This window comes from Vanessa cardui, chromosome 2, assembly GCF_905220365.1.
Source record: "Vanessa cardui chromosome 2, ilVanCard2.1, whole genome shotgun sequence".
Classification (NCBI taxonomy): domain Eukaryota; kingdom Metazoa; phylum Arthropoda; class Insecta; order Lepidoptera; family Nymphalidae; genus Vanessa; species Vanessa cardui.
The window spans coordinates 9,033,848-9,049,810 of record NC_061124.1 but is presented as its reverse complement, the minus strand read 5'-3'; the positions used below and the strand labels follow the sequence as shown (position 1 = coordinate 9,049,810).

General features: G+C 33.4%; 1 protein-coding gene across 2 annotated transcripts in view; it reads left to right on the top strand.

Annotated features, from left to right (window-relative positions):
* Window positions 1-11,053, top strand: part of LOC124541893 (cyclic nucleotide-gated cation channel alpha-3) — a 38,765-nt gene extending 27,712 nt beyond the window's left edge. Inside the window, exons 6-12 of one of the 2 annotated variants that reach the window (XM_047119819.1) lie at window positions 5,530-5,722; window positions 6,291-6,391; window positions 6,466-6,603; window positions 7,740-7,907; window positions 8,134-8,278; window positions 8,479-8,718; window positions 8,878-11,053. In XM_047119819.1, coding sequence (XP_046975775.1) covers window positions 5,530-5,722; window positions 6,291-6,391; window positions 6,466-6,603; window positions 7,740-7,907; window positions 8,134-8,278; window positions 8,479-8,718; window positions 8,878-8,965 — 1,073 coding nt within the window. In that variant the 3' untranslated portion in view covers window positions 8,966-11,053. Of the gene's footprint in view, window positions 1-5,529; window positions 5,723-6,290; window positions 6,392-6,465; window positions 6,616-7,739; window positions 7,908-8,133; window positions 8,279-8,478; window positions 8,719-8,877 lie in introns of both variants that reach the window. The other variant, XM_047119809.1, reaches the window with a different exon arrangement.
* Window positions 11,054-15,963: the final 4,910 nt, after the last annotated feature.

The window sequence follows — 15,963 nt, the reverse complement described above, 5'->3', positions numbered from 1 at the left end:
ATATGTTCATGAAAGATGCCCAAATTGAGAGGGGAGGAGAATCCAGCGCGACAATACTGATAGTGGTATTATGACGTTATAGCAGACATAGCAACACGTGACTCGACGCATTTATCCGCACCTCGCTTCTTTTACCGCGTCTCGTAAACCTAATATGTAGACAAACCAGAAGGTTTATTCAATTTCGGATTTCTTCCAATTCGATCGTTCCAAATTTGAAAGCATATGTTTCAGCAAGTAAAACAAAATAATAAATTGTATAATACATTTAATCGTTAAGTCGCATTGAAAAGACACTACAATTTAAATGTTCTTTACATATTTTCTCTTTGACACATGTGCTCGACTGGAGGTCGCGTATAAATAGCCTTTAAAGCAAAATATGAAAGAGAATATAGCATGTAAGTTACACGATCAATGTGAGGCAAGGATAGGATGAGCATTTTATACACAGAAAGCGGCAAAGTGTCAACAACTTTAATTAGCACTGCAGCTCGGTTGAAAAGACAATGGCGCCGCGACGACAGAGAGCAGGCTGAATCCGTGACCTTCCTCGGTGGCGCTGCAGCGAAATAGGTCAGCGGCTTGAATGCTATAAATAGCTCGGCGAAAGTCGGGCGCCGCGCCCCATCCCAGAGGGAGCGGAGCGTCCCGCGCGCGTCCGCTTGCCATCGATCCGCACGCCGCTCCGTGCGCTCCGGCCGCCCGAAGCCCGAAGGTCTCAGTCCGCGCGCCCGCCGCCTCCCGAGCCTAGCTATTCGACAATAATTGATCAACTCCCGCTCCGAGCTCCACGCTCCGCGCTCGCCGGCCGGCGCGGACCACCTCGTGCCTCATCGCCATAACAAACAACGTCAACAATGTCATTGAAATTCTATCGTAAAATGTTATTCGCGCGGACAGAATCGACGTGAGATATTTCGATAAATGAAATCTTGCACTCGAAAGGACCACTTCAATTTTATGAGTATTGGCTACGAATATTCGATATTCTATTCTCCTCTTTGATATTGAAGTTTCAATATACTTTGATAAATGTTCGATAGATAACGGTGAAAAGCGGAGTGACGAAACGGAATAGTTATATTTATTTATTTACAGGTCATCGAGAAGTATAACTTATCTAATCGAATAATCGTTTAATAAGCGGATTGCTCAAATGGATGTTTGGAAGTGCTGTTGCACTTTTCAACTCTAAAGAAAGTTGTAGTTGTGGATCATTAAGCATAAATTGTAGCGGATAAAAAATCTACCACCCAACGAAACTATAAACCAGTCATGATTATTATTATATTATTAGTATACGCATGTGCTTTTAATTAATTTCCGTTAATACATATTTAATGACTGTGTAAAATACGACGTTAAACTAAGTTTAATTTTTTTTGTTACTAGATAGAATACAATTATATATATAAGATTTAGGACCATGAACATGGTTTCCTAAACAATTATATTTGTTTTAGAAAGCAATTTAGCTTAACAAAATCTTTATCGTTTTTTTACGGAATCTATTTTCGATATCTATTCATACGTACTGAAACGGAATAAAATTGTCTCGTTTGTTAAAACAATGGATAAATAATACGTATTTATAGAAAAGAGGATTTATTTATTCCACGTGCATTTCAATATAAATAACTATTACTGGCATCTAGTTTTAAATATTAAAAAAAAAAAACTCTTTGATAGTAAGAATTTTTGTTCCACAGCTTTTGTCTCAAAACATTAAGCAGGCACATTGAATACCTATTCCCTCCATTGTTCTATATACGGGGAGAGGCGTTGTTTGTTACTCATAATAGTACAACAGTTCGGAGTGCAGTCACTCCCGGAGTAAGTACCTAGTTTGTATTCAAATTGTTAGTCTTGACGTCGAATCTATGCAATCACAGTTCACCGGCTTTGTTTGAGTACACACGCAGAGTTGTGTGATCAAATGAGATTTTCCGAGGATCGCCGAAACCATATATACGCGGTATATAAAATGTGTTAATAAAACTTTTAGTCTGAAAGATTTCGTGGAACAATTTTGTGAATTCGAGCAATTAGTCTCGACTCGTCTATACGTACTGTCGACGTATTCGTAAACAAGTAACATGATTGAAGCCCGAATGGAACGAATGTTTGAATGTATACGCTAATTGTTTCGTTCTTATGAATATTTTACTGCGAATGAAATGGACAGGACATGTTATGATAGTTTGTAACGGTTTTACTAGGGTGACCAATTTAGTAGAAACTATCATTGTTGTCGCCAAAACTGTAAAACTACTGAAATTCATAGGTGCGTCAGCTGACAGTAATTCTTATCAATGTACAGTCGGGGTAACCTTAAGATCTATATACGTGTACTCAGTATGAGCGATAATCTGCTTTACCGATTGAGGATGTCATTTATAATCAAAAGGAACTAAGAGTTTAAGACTTGATAAAGGAATGAATTTGGAAACTGACAAAGGTTTTCTTACTCTGACTGTACTAAAAATAAAAGCATACATATTGTTGACATACCAAATTATGATAGGCTGTTAACACTACCAATGGATGCTGCATTGCTAAAGACAAGGTGGTTTCTTAAAGGAACGCTTGCCTTTCAATCTAATTTGTAATTGCTCACATTCTTGGCAGAAAAGGTACACATCGTGAGGTTATAACACTTTAGCGCATGTGTTTCCAGTATGGTAGAATATTTTATATAATATTTATTGCTCACGGTAATATAACTTGAGGTACGGGAATTAAATAACGAGTCAAACATACAACACATTATACGTTTCTCAGTACGTCGATATTAAATATTTATTTTTATCAAGAAACCGAGCTCATTTTTTTGTTTTCGTACCTGAGCAAGAATTCAGTGGATTTATGTAAATGATAAAATATCTCTGGGGGTTTCAGTAATTGTGCGATTCTCCCAGTGATCAATTCTTGGTCCATTTTTATTCAAATAACTTGCCTTATCTGTACGTAATCAATATGAGGTGGAAATGCTGAGTATAATGATGGAACAGTCCTTTTTAAACAAATTTCAGCTTTGCCAACTGATCTCAAAACCTACCTCAGATTTGCCTATCTATATAAATTGAAATGCATAACATATTGAATATATGTTTCAGACATTTTTGCTGCAGTAACAATATGCTATCCGAATCAATCTAAAGTTCCTGAGAAAATAAGAGTATCAACTGTAACTTATTTTATATTGGGATGTATCTTAAAATATATTAAAAATTGAAATATGCTATATAATACTTAGCCTTCACTAATAGTGGCTCTTGTGAGCTAACTCAACAGCCACAACAATAATTCACGTTCTAGAATATTATAAATTTAGAAAAGTATCGATTTTCTGATTTCATTATCTTGAAAATTTTTGCATCCAGACTGTTCAATTCAAACTAACAATTTATTTTATTATATACACTTTCACGAGTTTTAATTATAGAACAATGCATTTGAGTGCAACGAAAATTAACTGTTTTATTACCAAAGTATTGTGTAAACCTATAATGAACTCGGAAAATAAAGTAAGAGAAACAAATAAAAATTTTACTGTCGGTTTTCGAGATACCTTCGTCTTAAACTAGACGTGGTTCGTTTCCGGGAACGGTTCTCGTCGGAGAAAAATTAAATTACGGCAAATGTCTACAGGCTAATGGACTCTATACTACAGGGTACCAATCATTGTCTTTGATTCAGACTAAATATATTTTCTTATTGAAATATACTTAATGAAAATGAAGTAATGCTCGAATTTATATTTTCAAGGAACTAGTCTTTCTTGACAATGCAAATTTATAAAATTCAGTTTAAAATGGTGGTGTACTTTCTACAAAGCATGATTATTAAATGTTTCCTTAAAAACTGGGTATTTATAGGTTTTTGAATGAAATATCTTTTTCTGCCTCTTGTACGTATCTTACTATTCTTATTTCATAACAATTTAACAAAACACATTGAGCTGAGATGTCCCAGTGGTTAAAATGCGTGCATCTTAACCGACGATTTCGCTTTCAAGTGTTTATAATTCATCTCGTGCTCGGCGGTGAAAGAAAACACCGTGGGGAAACCTGCATGTGTCTAATTTCAACGAAATTCTACCACATGGGCATTCCACCAACCCGCGTTGGAACAGCGTGGTGGAATATGTTCCAAACCCTCTCCTTAATGGAAGAGGAGGCGTTAGTCCAGCAGTGGGTAATTTGCAGGCTGTTACTTTACTTTACTTTAGTACTCAACAATACACGCCAAATCCGATACCTAAAATAATGATGAAATCACTCTGACATTTAATACTTTAGTCCACTGCGTCGACTCAAAAGCTCTTTTGTGAGCGTCCTGAAAGACTAAACTTGTGCAATTAGCTAAGTATATCCCCAGGATAGACTATTGATGCAACCTGCGGATCGACGGCGTACTCAACAGAACTTGGACTAAATCTTAAGATTTCGCCGCCATCATGAGAAACTTAGTCAACTTATAAACTTTGAATTGAAGGCTAACGTTTACTTGTCTTCTTATTCATTATACGGCTCAAATAATTTATTATTCTTATTTTCACTTATCTCACAATAACCGTGAGATAAGATAAGATAAGAAGAAGAAGAGATAAGAATAGTTTACAGGAATTATTATGAACGCAATAATTAGTGCTAGTATTAATAACATTCAGTGTTCAATAGAAAGAAAACGGAACTATATTTAAAATTTGAATCTAATTGTACTCAAACCATAATTTTACACATATAAACAATTAGATTTAAGACTGCATAAATAGGTCCTAATTGAATTTATTCTTTATTCAAATTAGTTTTTATTCGAAATCAGACTTTTGAAAATGGTGTGAACTTACTTTTGGATCAGCAAAAATAGGCTTTTCAGTGGGACGTTTATAAATTGCTCGATCAGTTGTTATTGCCATCTCTTACGCTTTCGGCTTCATTTATTTATTATTAATCGATAATTAGGAATGTCCATATAATATGCTTCTAAAACTTACTTCATAGATATCTAACATATAATATTTCAAGAGAAATAACTTTAAATTCCAAGTTCAAATTTTCTCTTCGACACACGAAACTATAATTTCAGTTTAATTCAACTAAGTTTTCACAACTTTATTGATTAGATGCTCGACATCTGAAACGCCATAATTTAACTTAGTCACAACTTACTAAGTAGTAGCAACTGTATCAAAAGTTAGTCTTAGTTATAAAATCGTATTTAGATATTTTGTATTTATTTAAATACCAAATGTTGGAACCAGCCTTTGTTCTGCGACTCCGTTGTGTATTTCCGTAATATTCCAGTTTAAGCCGTTGATTTATTACATTGCACTAGAAAGGAAATCAACGCTTTTTGAAAAGTAAAGTCAAACATTTATCAAAACTAAAAAATCACTTTGTTTCAACTTTTAACAAGAAAATTCTTATAACGAAGAAAACGCTTGAAATTATAATTGGAGTATTGTTTGAGTGGAAAAATGTTTTTATAATAAAAATGTCTTCATAATACGGTTTATTGCAGCAAAGTTAGATGGTGTGAAGACTTATATGAGAATGCGACGCGTGCCCAATCACCTGCAAGTGAAGGTGATCAAGTGGTTCGATTACCTGTGGCTGACCCAGAAGTGTTCCGACGAAGAGAAGGCTGTTTCTTGTCTCCCTGACAAACTTAAAGCGGAAATTGCTATTAATGTACACCTTGATACTTTGAAGAGGTACGCTTAATTCTAAATATGTACTTTAATCGTTAAGAGATTCTCATTTTTGGTTAGTTGAAGTTTAATTTGATATTGTATCAGCCCTTTCTTATTGTCTGAAATCTCTTAGTTTCAGTGCGAAGTATCGCGTCTAAAAAGGTAGTTGTAAAATGTTATGGCATCATAGCTCGAAGAAGCAGTTAGTGTTTAATATTCCGTGTCGTATAATTAAAAAACAGAAACACTCGCTTTTTACGCCCATGAATTATTCAAGAGTGTTCTTTCATACGATCCGTAAATTTTGTCGTCAAATGGCTCTCACAGATTTTTTTTTGTTTTCCACCCGAACGCCGTTAACGCAATTTGAAACTTGTACTGCAGGCTGTTTCTAAACTGAACGATTTTAAATTATTATTTTGGCTAGAAAGCGAATTCGATTAGAAATAAAACAAAACATTTTGAATTTAGCAAGTGAAAATTACGTTTTGTTGACTTGGTTGTTTTCTATTAAGAATACCATATTCATTTTAATATCGTACAATTGTATATAGTAATATCCATATAATTTGCAATTTTTATATTATAGGGTAGAAATATTTCAAAACACGGAGGCTGGATTCCTATGCGAGTTGGTTTTGAGGCTTCGGCCAGTTCTGTTTTCGCCAGGCGATTACATTTGTAGAAAAGGTAAGTGTATTTCTTGATACTTGGTTTTAAGTGCTTGGATTTTATTTTCACTCATTTATATAAAATGTTCGTAGGCGAAGTCGGAAAGGAGATGTACATAGTGAACCGAGGCAAACTACAGGTGGTCGGTGACAACGGAAAGACAGTGTTAGCTACACTCAAAGCGGGTTCTTATTTTGGCGAAATTTCCATTCTGAACATGGGCACAGCAGGTAAACAACTTGGTAAATATCGCCACGGCCCGAGACGCCACGCCATTTTTACTCTACTTTGTCGTTTCTTGAAAAGTTTTTAAAAGCAAAAGCAAACGTTTCGAGGAGACGCTGCAATCAGGCCGAGGGAGCGGCCGCGACGCTAGCAACAGGTTTTGGGACATCATTCTCGAACGTACATTAGCGCTTTCCGAACGTATTCGATAAGACTAAGACAAAATGCTCAGAAACTTTGATCATCGTTAAGCGCTGGTGACGTTCTGTGATACTGTTTATAGGGTATACCAGCTTCCACATCTTATTGTTTTTTTTACCGAGTTTTTACACATTTGAACTATTCTACCATTTCCATTAAATGCAATATGCAAACCGTTTTTCAAAATTCTAATTCTTCAACAATAAATTCATTAATATGTATGGTAAGCTACATTTTATTGATTTTATTTATATATTTATATTTATTTTCGTAGTTTCTTTTTAGCTTTCTACATTCAAGATTCGTAGCACAGCGTCATGTGGTTTGTTTGCTTTTAGTTTCATCTCCTTTGGTTGTATTGAAGGCAGTGTCCCCGACCGCTTTGCATCCTCCCTAAATACTATATTTGGCGTGACCTCTTGGTGCATGAAACCCCTAATAATATTTTAATGTTCTATATGATTGAATTATATCAAAGGTTATGTCATTTTATCAAGCTACGTTACAGTGATTGTTTTTAGTTAATACTGTCATTGCCGTAAATAGGCATTGTAAAGATCGTAGAACAGCTTAGTTCTTTTACTAATAAACATTTTATTTACTAATTTTTAAACCCTAAACGCTTTGTCTTGAAGCACAGATCGAATTCAATAGAATCGCTTCTTATAGTTATGTTGAAATTGTTATGATTATTAATCATATCTTCATTTTCCTACAAAATTTAAACCTATTTAAAATGAACTATGTTTTTTTTTTTATTGGAATTTCAAAATTACTCTTCTATTTTCTGTCGGTGCGTTCGGTTGTTTCTTAATTGTCGCCGTGAAATATTTTATATTCGACTTTTAAACAATTAAAAAAAAGTCGAAGCCAAAATAGTTCACGGGATTTGTTGCCCGAAAATCGGTTGGCACGGAGTGTGTGGATGACACGTCGACAGGCAACCGGCGGACAGCGTCAGTGCGCTCCGTTGGCTACTCGGACCTGTTCGTGCTCAGCAAGAAGGACATGTGGGACGTCCTCAAGGAGTATCCCGCCGCCAGAGTACGCCTCGAAGCTATAGCAGTCAAGAGACTTGAAAAGTATAAGAAAGCTCCTCTCGAAAAAGGTACTTCATTATTATTACAATTTCTTTATCTTCTTTTTTTAATAATGTGTTGACTTTAATATATAAAATTGAATGATTTACGATGAGATATATTATTATCAAGAACTTTTTCTACACTTCTTTTGAAATCCATCGAAGCCGAAATTGTGCTGAGTAAATCAAATGAGAATGGCGATCCTGTTACAATGATATACAATTAAAAGATTAAAAAGAGGTATGTCCGTAGTGGCAATGGGCCGGTGCCAGTCTACGCCAGGGCTGGTGGAGACTAGCGGACGCGTGCCCATAGAGGAGATGCATCTCCCGCCGGCATCGATTCCCCCACCATTTCACTCTTCACACCCGCCTTCCTACCGGGACCAGCTATATAGGTAATTATCATATCAAAATTTATTTTGTCATTTATAAAATATCGTGATTATTTGGGCGTTTTCATTTCAATTAATTACATTGAAATACATTTACCGGAAAACCGTAAAATAGATTTTGTACGATGTATTACAATTAGGAGGAGAATTCCGAGCGGTAATACACACAATGAAGATTGGTCACAAAATGTTTGATTTTCCAGTTCTTCAGTAAGCCCCCTTCGTGTAGCGTCTCCTGTAGCTTCATGTGCATCCAGTGCTCGTAGCAGTGCTGCGGGTGGTGGCAGCGTGGCAGCTGGCAGCGCGCCCAGAGTTGTCCTCGACTCACACGAGGCGCTCGAGTGCGAGATCAAGAGGCTCCGAGAACGCCTGTACACCGTGGAGACAGAAAACGCCGCGATGTCAGCCAAATTAAGTCAACAGCAATGGGAAGTAGACCAGAGGTAAAAATTAACTTATCTAATTATTTGATCACAATTCTTCATAAACAATCTAGATATAGCAGTTCGTAAATTTAAAGAAAGAAATATGGTAAAAATAATTATTAATTAAATCCCATCTTATTATACTATAGAAGATATTGTGTCGATATTCCTTCGTAGGTTGCAAGAGATCGAAATGCAGATCTGCGGCGGCAGCTCACTGAGCTCGCAGGAGGAAAACGAGAGGAACAGAGAGAGCATCATTTAACGGCGCGCCTCGCCTATGCGCGTGCGCCTGCCCGTGCCGCCGCCGCCGCCTCGCCTGCCCGTCTGCTAAGAGTGAGACCGAACGAACATTTCTATTGCTTTCCCATCTCGCACCGAACTCATCGAGTACGATGTGGACATTATCGAAGTGTTTTTATGATAAATTAATATTACGGATAATATTAAAATACGAATTAACTTTATCAAATTTATATACATATACTTAGTATATACGACTCGCTGTAATTGACGAGTGTTCGTGGAGTGAGATTTTGCCGAGACAATATTATCTTTAATGTTGGTTAAGTCGAAGTGTGAAGTGCAGTGAGTGAGGTCGAGCGCGGTGTATCTGCGTCGGGATCAGTTTAGCTCGCGTGCAGCCCTATAGGGCCACCGTCTTTATAAATTTTAGCATTTGTATGTTGTACATACTATGTTAATATATATTAATCAGCAGAATCATCTCGATTCCTGCGAAATAAAATATATATTACATAAAAATGTCTATTGTCATATTGGTATGTGTCACGGTTTGTATTTTATGTTTGAGTAATTTACCAGTATTATATAAACTTTAAACGAAATAATCTTTGTGCCAAAATCATTGTAATTATACAACAATAAAATAACTTTGTTGTAGTTTATAGAAGGGAGCTTTAATAATGAGTGTAAAGTTCTTGACCTACATTATATGATTTATAATCTTAAACGATTTCCGTTCTCATTAATTTAAAACAAAATGACAAACGACGGTGTTAACATAGGTAGTATTTTATTGTCAGTAAATTTGGTATGTAATCTATGTATATTCTTGGAATGGTAAATATTATACATTCTGAAGCAGTTTTTGTCCGATACACAACCGAACATAGGATGTTGTAATTTGTTACAGAATGGTATATATGTTAAGAGATGTAGCATAATGGATAGAAGATACATCCGATAATTAAATTTAAATCACAACTGCCAAGTAAATATAAGTAGTTAAAATGTTTTAATGTATAAATATTAATCAAAATATTGATGATGTTTTGTACTTCAATTCTTTATATTAACTTGTATTCGTTCAAATCAACGTTACCAGAAACTCTTCCGCGAGAGTTTTCTTGTTGAAGGTTAGGATCAAAATTTGATTTTAATCTTCTTTTATAATATTAAGGTATATACATAAATATGGAATGTTCGTAATTAATCTCAAACGAACCAACGTTTATTTAATATAAGTACTAATTAATGTTTGAATCTAAGGAAATTTGTAAATACTTATCTACGATGCGTATTTATAAGCTGCTGTTTTTAAATTGGAAAGGTTTTTTTTGAGCCACGAGCTACACAGTTGGATAAAGAACGTACCATTTTGTGAAAATGTACTTTTGTTTACTGTTTATTGTAAAAATTAATATTCTTAAAAAAAAAACAATTTAAGGTCCTATATACGTTTTCGGATATTTCGTTTTTATTGCAATCATAATGAATATTTGAAAATGGAATCCAATTAAAATGGTGGTATAAGAATCGTATCACCTTATACAATTTTTAGCAACTGTGGACGAAGAACAGTATATGTGTGTCACAGATAGTTTATAAAATTCGATGTTTAAAACAATGATAATCAGCCAGATTTATGTGTAATTTATAAAAAAAAAATCATAGTTTAATCGAACGCTTCATTTCCTAAATACCCAGATTATAATAGATAGGATACAATTTTTAAATGTAAATAAAAATTTATTTATTGTTATATATTCCATAAAAAAAATTCTTCTTATAATTCTTGATTATAAATTGGTAAGGAGACGCATTTTGCGATTGAAAACGCGAGGGCTTTTTATCATATTAATAAGTAATTATTTAATTATAACCGTATGTATCCGATAAGAACTCTATTCGTAATGAAAACGGAGTTTGGCATTTATTTGATTGTAATCATAATAACTGTTTATTCTTTGTCTTTGCAATGAACCGGAGTCGTAATGCAGCATGATGTAGTCCGACGAGGCAGGATGTGATTCAGAAGTAACAAGCTTGTGGAACTTAAATTGGGAAATCAATTATGTATGCACTTGATTAATTTTATTGTTAATAAAAAGATTACGATAATGCAATTTATGTTTTTTTATTTATTGTATCAATATCAAATAACCTAAATAACTCTGATTGGTATATATAAAACTAATAAGTATTTATATTTCTAAAAACGTAACGGTGAATAATTTTACTTTTAAAGTTAGTTTCTTCATTGTACGTAAAATGGTTCCTAGCGTCAGAAAGCACTCATCAGCTTGCTTCTATTTAAAGTCATACGAATATAGAAGAGTTATCACTACATAGTATTAAACAAAGTCGCTTTCTTTGTCCCTATATCGCTATGTATGCTGAAATCTTTAAAACAACGCAAAGGATTTTGATGCGGTTTTTAATAGATAGACTGATTAAAGAAGAAGGTTTTTTTATATAATACATGGACAATATAGGAAAGAAACACAGATAATTTTAGAAGTTTTTAAAGTGATGTCGTAAATAAACAAATTCTATAGTATATTTAGTATCAGTATTGCACCCGTGCGAAGCCGGGGCAGGTCTAGTAATAAATACATAAGATATTGGAAAAATATATACAGAACATCGAAGAAATTAGTGTAGAAAGCAAGCCTGAACACGATGTTTGCACGCGCTTAACTGAACGGTACATGCATGTGACGTATTTTTCTAAGCGTGGTTTCGGCTCATGACGGCTGCATAACATTGTGATTTTAGCCTCGGACCGCACGTATATCGTACGATAGACTGATACTATGTGGTCATAGCCTAGAAGACTTCCTTGATTTTTAATTTTTAATGCCATTCATATATTACAACGAAATCTCTATAATGGACACAAGCTATCTTCCCAATTAGACTGAACTAAATAGCAGATATTGATTAGTTTATATTTATAATTGAATTATTTTTATGGTCAACACTTAGCTTCGCAAAGTCAATACACCTCTCCAAAGACAAGGTATTCGATTTCTTAAGTGTAAAAGATACCTCAGCTATTTTTTTAATATAATATAAAATTTAAAAATCATTTCCACAAAGATATTGATAAATGAGGCATATAACTATATAAGATTTTTACTAACGATAAAAAAGCGTGGTCATATTATATGCTGATTTCCAGTGGATACACATTAATATAATTTTACGTTATTGACTATGTATAAAAGAGTAAATTACAAACTAATTTAATTAGCTACCTTTTGCAATTATTTTATAATAATATATTTCCTTTTTACATAACATTTATGCAACTACGTGCATTGTTATTAATAGAAGCTTCTTAAAAATAGGTGGAGAAGCTCAATGCACGTCATAATGACGTTATTTGTGGTAACTTGATGTATGTGCATGAAGTTATGGCCGCTTTTCGAGGAAAGCACTGCGTCGGTCACCATACATCCACGTAAAGGGTGGGTGGATGTTTAGTTTCAATATAATATTATGCTATCGTAAGAGTTATTGATATTGAGAACTTAACTAAAGATAAATAAAGCTATTATTAACTTTATAAGATTTTAAATGAACATGGTTATTTTTATTACTAAAGTACAGTCTCGTGAAGAAGACATTCGTAGATAATGTCGAAATATCGAGCTCCACCGATTAAAAATAAAAAACATGGTAAATGTCCCGAAATTAATAACTTTAGTATTATTAACTTGTCCTGAAAATAATGACCTTATATGAATCGTGGTAAGTATCTGTGTTTCTCTGTTGAGTCGCAATTCTAATTATCTTTATGAAAAGGTATATTATTTCCTGTTATCAGTGGAGGGAATAAGGATGTTATCTTTTAGTAGTTGTTAAGGTAAGCAGCCAAAATATATACTTAATTTCAAATTAGCTTCGAATATTTTCGTCTCGAGTTTATCCTCGGTATAATTATGACTTACCCCAGAGGGCTCAATATGAGCAGGAACAGGAAACCATAGCGAAAACTTTCACACTGGCGATGTTACGTGACGCCAGCTGGATATAGTTAGGAATGCTGTTGATACATTTTAATGATAATATTTCATTTACATAAATCTGTAACCGTACTACCGCTGAAAAGGCCTTATTTTACATCAAGCAACTTCACTGAAGTTCAGTGAATATAAGATAAAAAAAATAGCAGATTTATTATTTCCTTTCAGAGTAAGTAATAATGAATTATTCATTGTAGAACATGCTGTGTGTGCTGTGCTCTGTTATAGAGAGTTTCTCAGATTCGCGGCATTTTTAAATTTATACCGATAATTATTGTTTAAATATTGACGAACATCCAGTCTTTAATCGTTTTTATAAAACAAAAGAAAAAAAAATAGATTTTAATTGAAACTTTTTTTTAAATAAATTTTTGGTGTTGCATTTTTGACAAATTTTCAAAAAAACTAAAAAACGTGATAACTCGAAAATGGTTCACTTTTGGATTATGCATATGGAGGTTAAAATTATTGCAAATAGTCACCCCTATCACCTGCTAACGGATATACGTCGAGTTACCAATAATCCTGTATATGTTGTGCTTAATTTGTGTTTATCTTGTGCTCGGCGGTGATGGAAAACATCGTGAGGAAACCTGCATGTGTCCAATTTCATTGAAATTCAACCACATGTGCATTCCACCAACCCGCATAGGAACAACGTGGTGGAATTTGGTCCAAACCCTCTCCTCAGTGGGAGAGGAGGCCTCAGTCCAGCAGTGGGAAATTAACAGGCTGTTACTTTACTATATATACATCGCATGATCTTTTTCCGTAATAGTGGGAACAATGAATTATAAAAATAAATTGTAATTGAATTAAGAATCAAATATACACAGCGATATTGATTCAATCTTATATATTTTCATCACTAGCGTTACAAAACATTCACGTCTTTTGTTTCTAAGGGTTTTCAAATCTCATCTAAAAATTAATGATATAGTCATTCAATCAAAGCTCTTTCTTAATTATATTTTCTTGGTTTTCTCTCACAAGAATACCCTCTGGTAATTATTATTATTCAATTATTACGTAAGAAACATTATAAAAAATTAAAAATACACAAACTTATGCATGTTTAAATTAGAATAAGATAATTTTGGTTTGCGAGGCGTTTATTAAAATAAGTAATTTTGATGATCAAATATAAATTGAATTATTTTACCTACATCATTATTCTTATATGGAACTTATTACTTTAAATTTATTACGTATAAAGAATTTCGAAACTATCTTAGTACTAAACACATTCGTTTTATTCGTCTATAAGTTTCTTGAAATAAAATACTTAATTTGATTAGAACATCAAAGTTTTATTTTAATTTGAGTCAGTTAAAATTATACATGTATGTCTATTGTGTAATAAGATTACCAGCTCTGTTACCTGAACTTGGCTGACACGCTGCCGCATGTCTAGATACCTAGCTTCGCCCGCATTCTCGTACATGTTTGTTTGACAAAAAGTTCTTACTGCATTTTTTATCACGCAAAGATTCTGTACATCATAAAATAAAATATCTTAGCAGACAACTTTTATGAAAATTGAAATCCAAACGACCAATTTTATTATGTCTAAAGAGACAAGCTATCCCTATTACGTACGGTTGCTCTATTAGTTGTAACACTTATCTGATTGATAAATCTTCGCAAAAATGTATGTCATGTATGATAAAAAAGAGTTGTTAAACGCTATACGTTGTAATAAGAAATTCTATTGATAGAAAAATAAAAATAAAGACTTTATTTTACATGTAATTCTTCTGTTCGTATGATTCTATATATTATATGGTCTTTGTAACAGGAATTATTTAGTTTAAAAAAAAAACTATCATCCATTTTACTGCCTCTAATGAAGTCGAGACGAGCAAATACTATTTTTATGAATACCTGCGAGTGTTTCAAATGTCTCATGAGGTTTGTTGATTACTCTATTAATATTGTAGTTCACGTACAAGCAGCATCCGTTTTTATTTATCCGTTAAATTACTTTCTATAATCGTCTTAAAGTTTGTTTTTGTCAATTTTAATTTAATAAAAAATAAAGATTATTGGATAATATAATTATTTGAAAATTAAAATTACACTGTTTGTGATTGGGATGAAGATATGGCCAATTTGGCGTTAGGACTTCTTATAAAAGAATCAGGAGACAAATAGAAGCCGTAAGTTTGTAATGTGGACAACGTTAATACTTAAGGATATTCATTAATTTTTTTAGCTTGTCGTCAACTCATATTATATTAACGATTAAAACTCGTGAATTTTGTTAGAGTGTGCTATACTAAATTGCATTTTATATGCGACTGACAATGAATACACAGACGACGGAGTTCATAACGGTGCAGTAATTCTGATCTCGTTCTATAAAGAATTAGACGAACCCGTTCTTAATCCCCACTATCACGAGCGTGCTGAATATGATTCGTCTGCATTCCTTCCACTTCTTGCACTTGAATTTCTACCGCACTCCACTGGCATATTCTCAGCAGCGTGAAATCAAGTAATTTCAACTAAATTGGTCAACGAAAAATGAAGTTACTCGCCGGAGGACGGTGGATAATGTGGACTTCATTTGCTAGAGAAATTAAGGTAGAAAATTATTTTTAAAATGATGTAACGGCGAAATCATTTCGAACTATTTATGAAAATGGATTATTTTTTAAATTATGTATTGTAATTAATGTTCATTGATGATTTTTTTAAATATTACAGATTTCGAATAAGAAATTAGAACTAGAAAAATAGTTTGATTAAAAACATGAATAGTAATATGTTTTATACATACACTTGACTTGTACATTTATTTATACATACTATTATACTAACTGCTAATATATAATACCTAATGCTATGTTGTAATTTTATTTAAATTAAAGGTCTAATAATAATGCACGTGTTTTTTCAATTTAAACAATTAGAATGAAGGGCAAAGATTGACAGCGGTGGGTTGTTCACTGTATGAATAAAAATTAATTAATAAATTATAATAAAT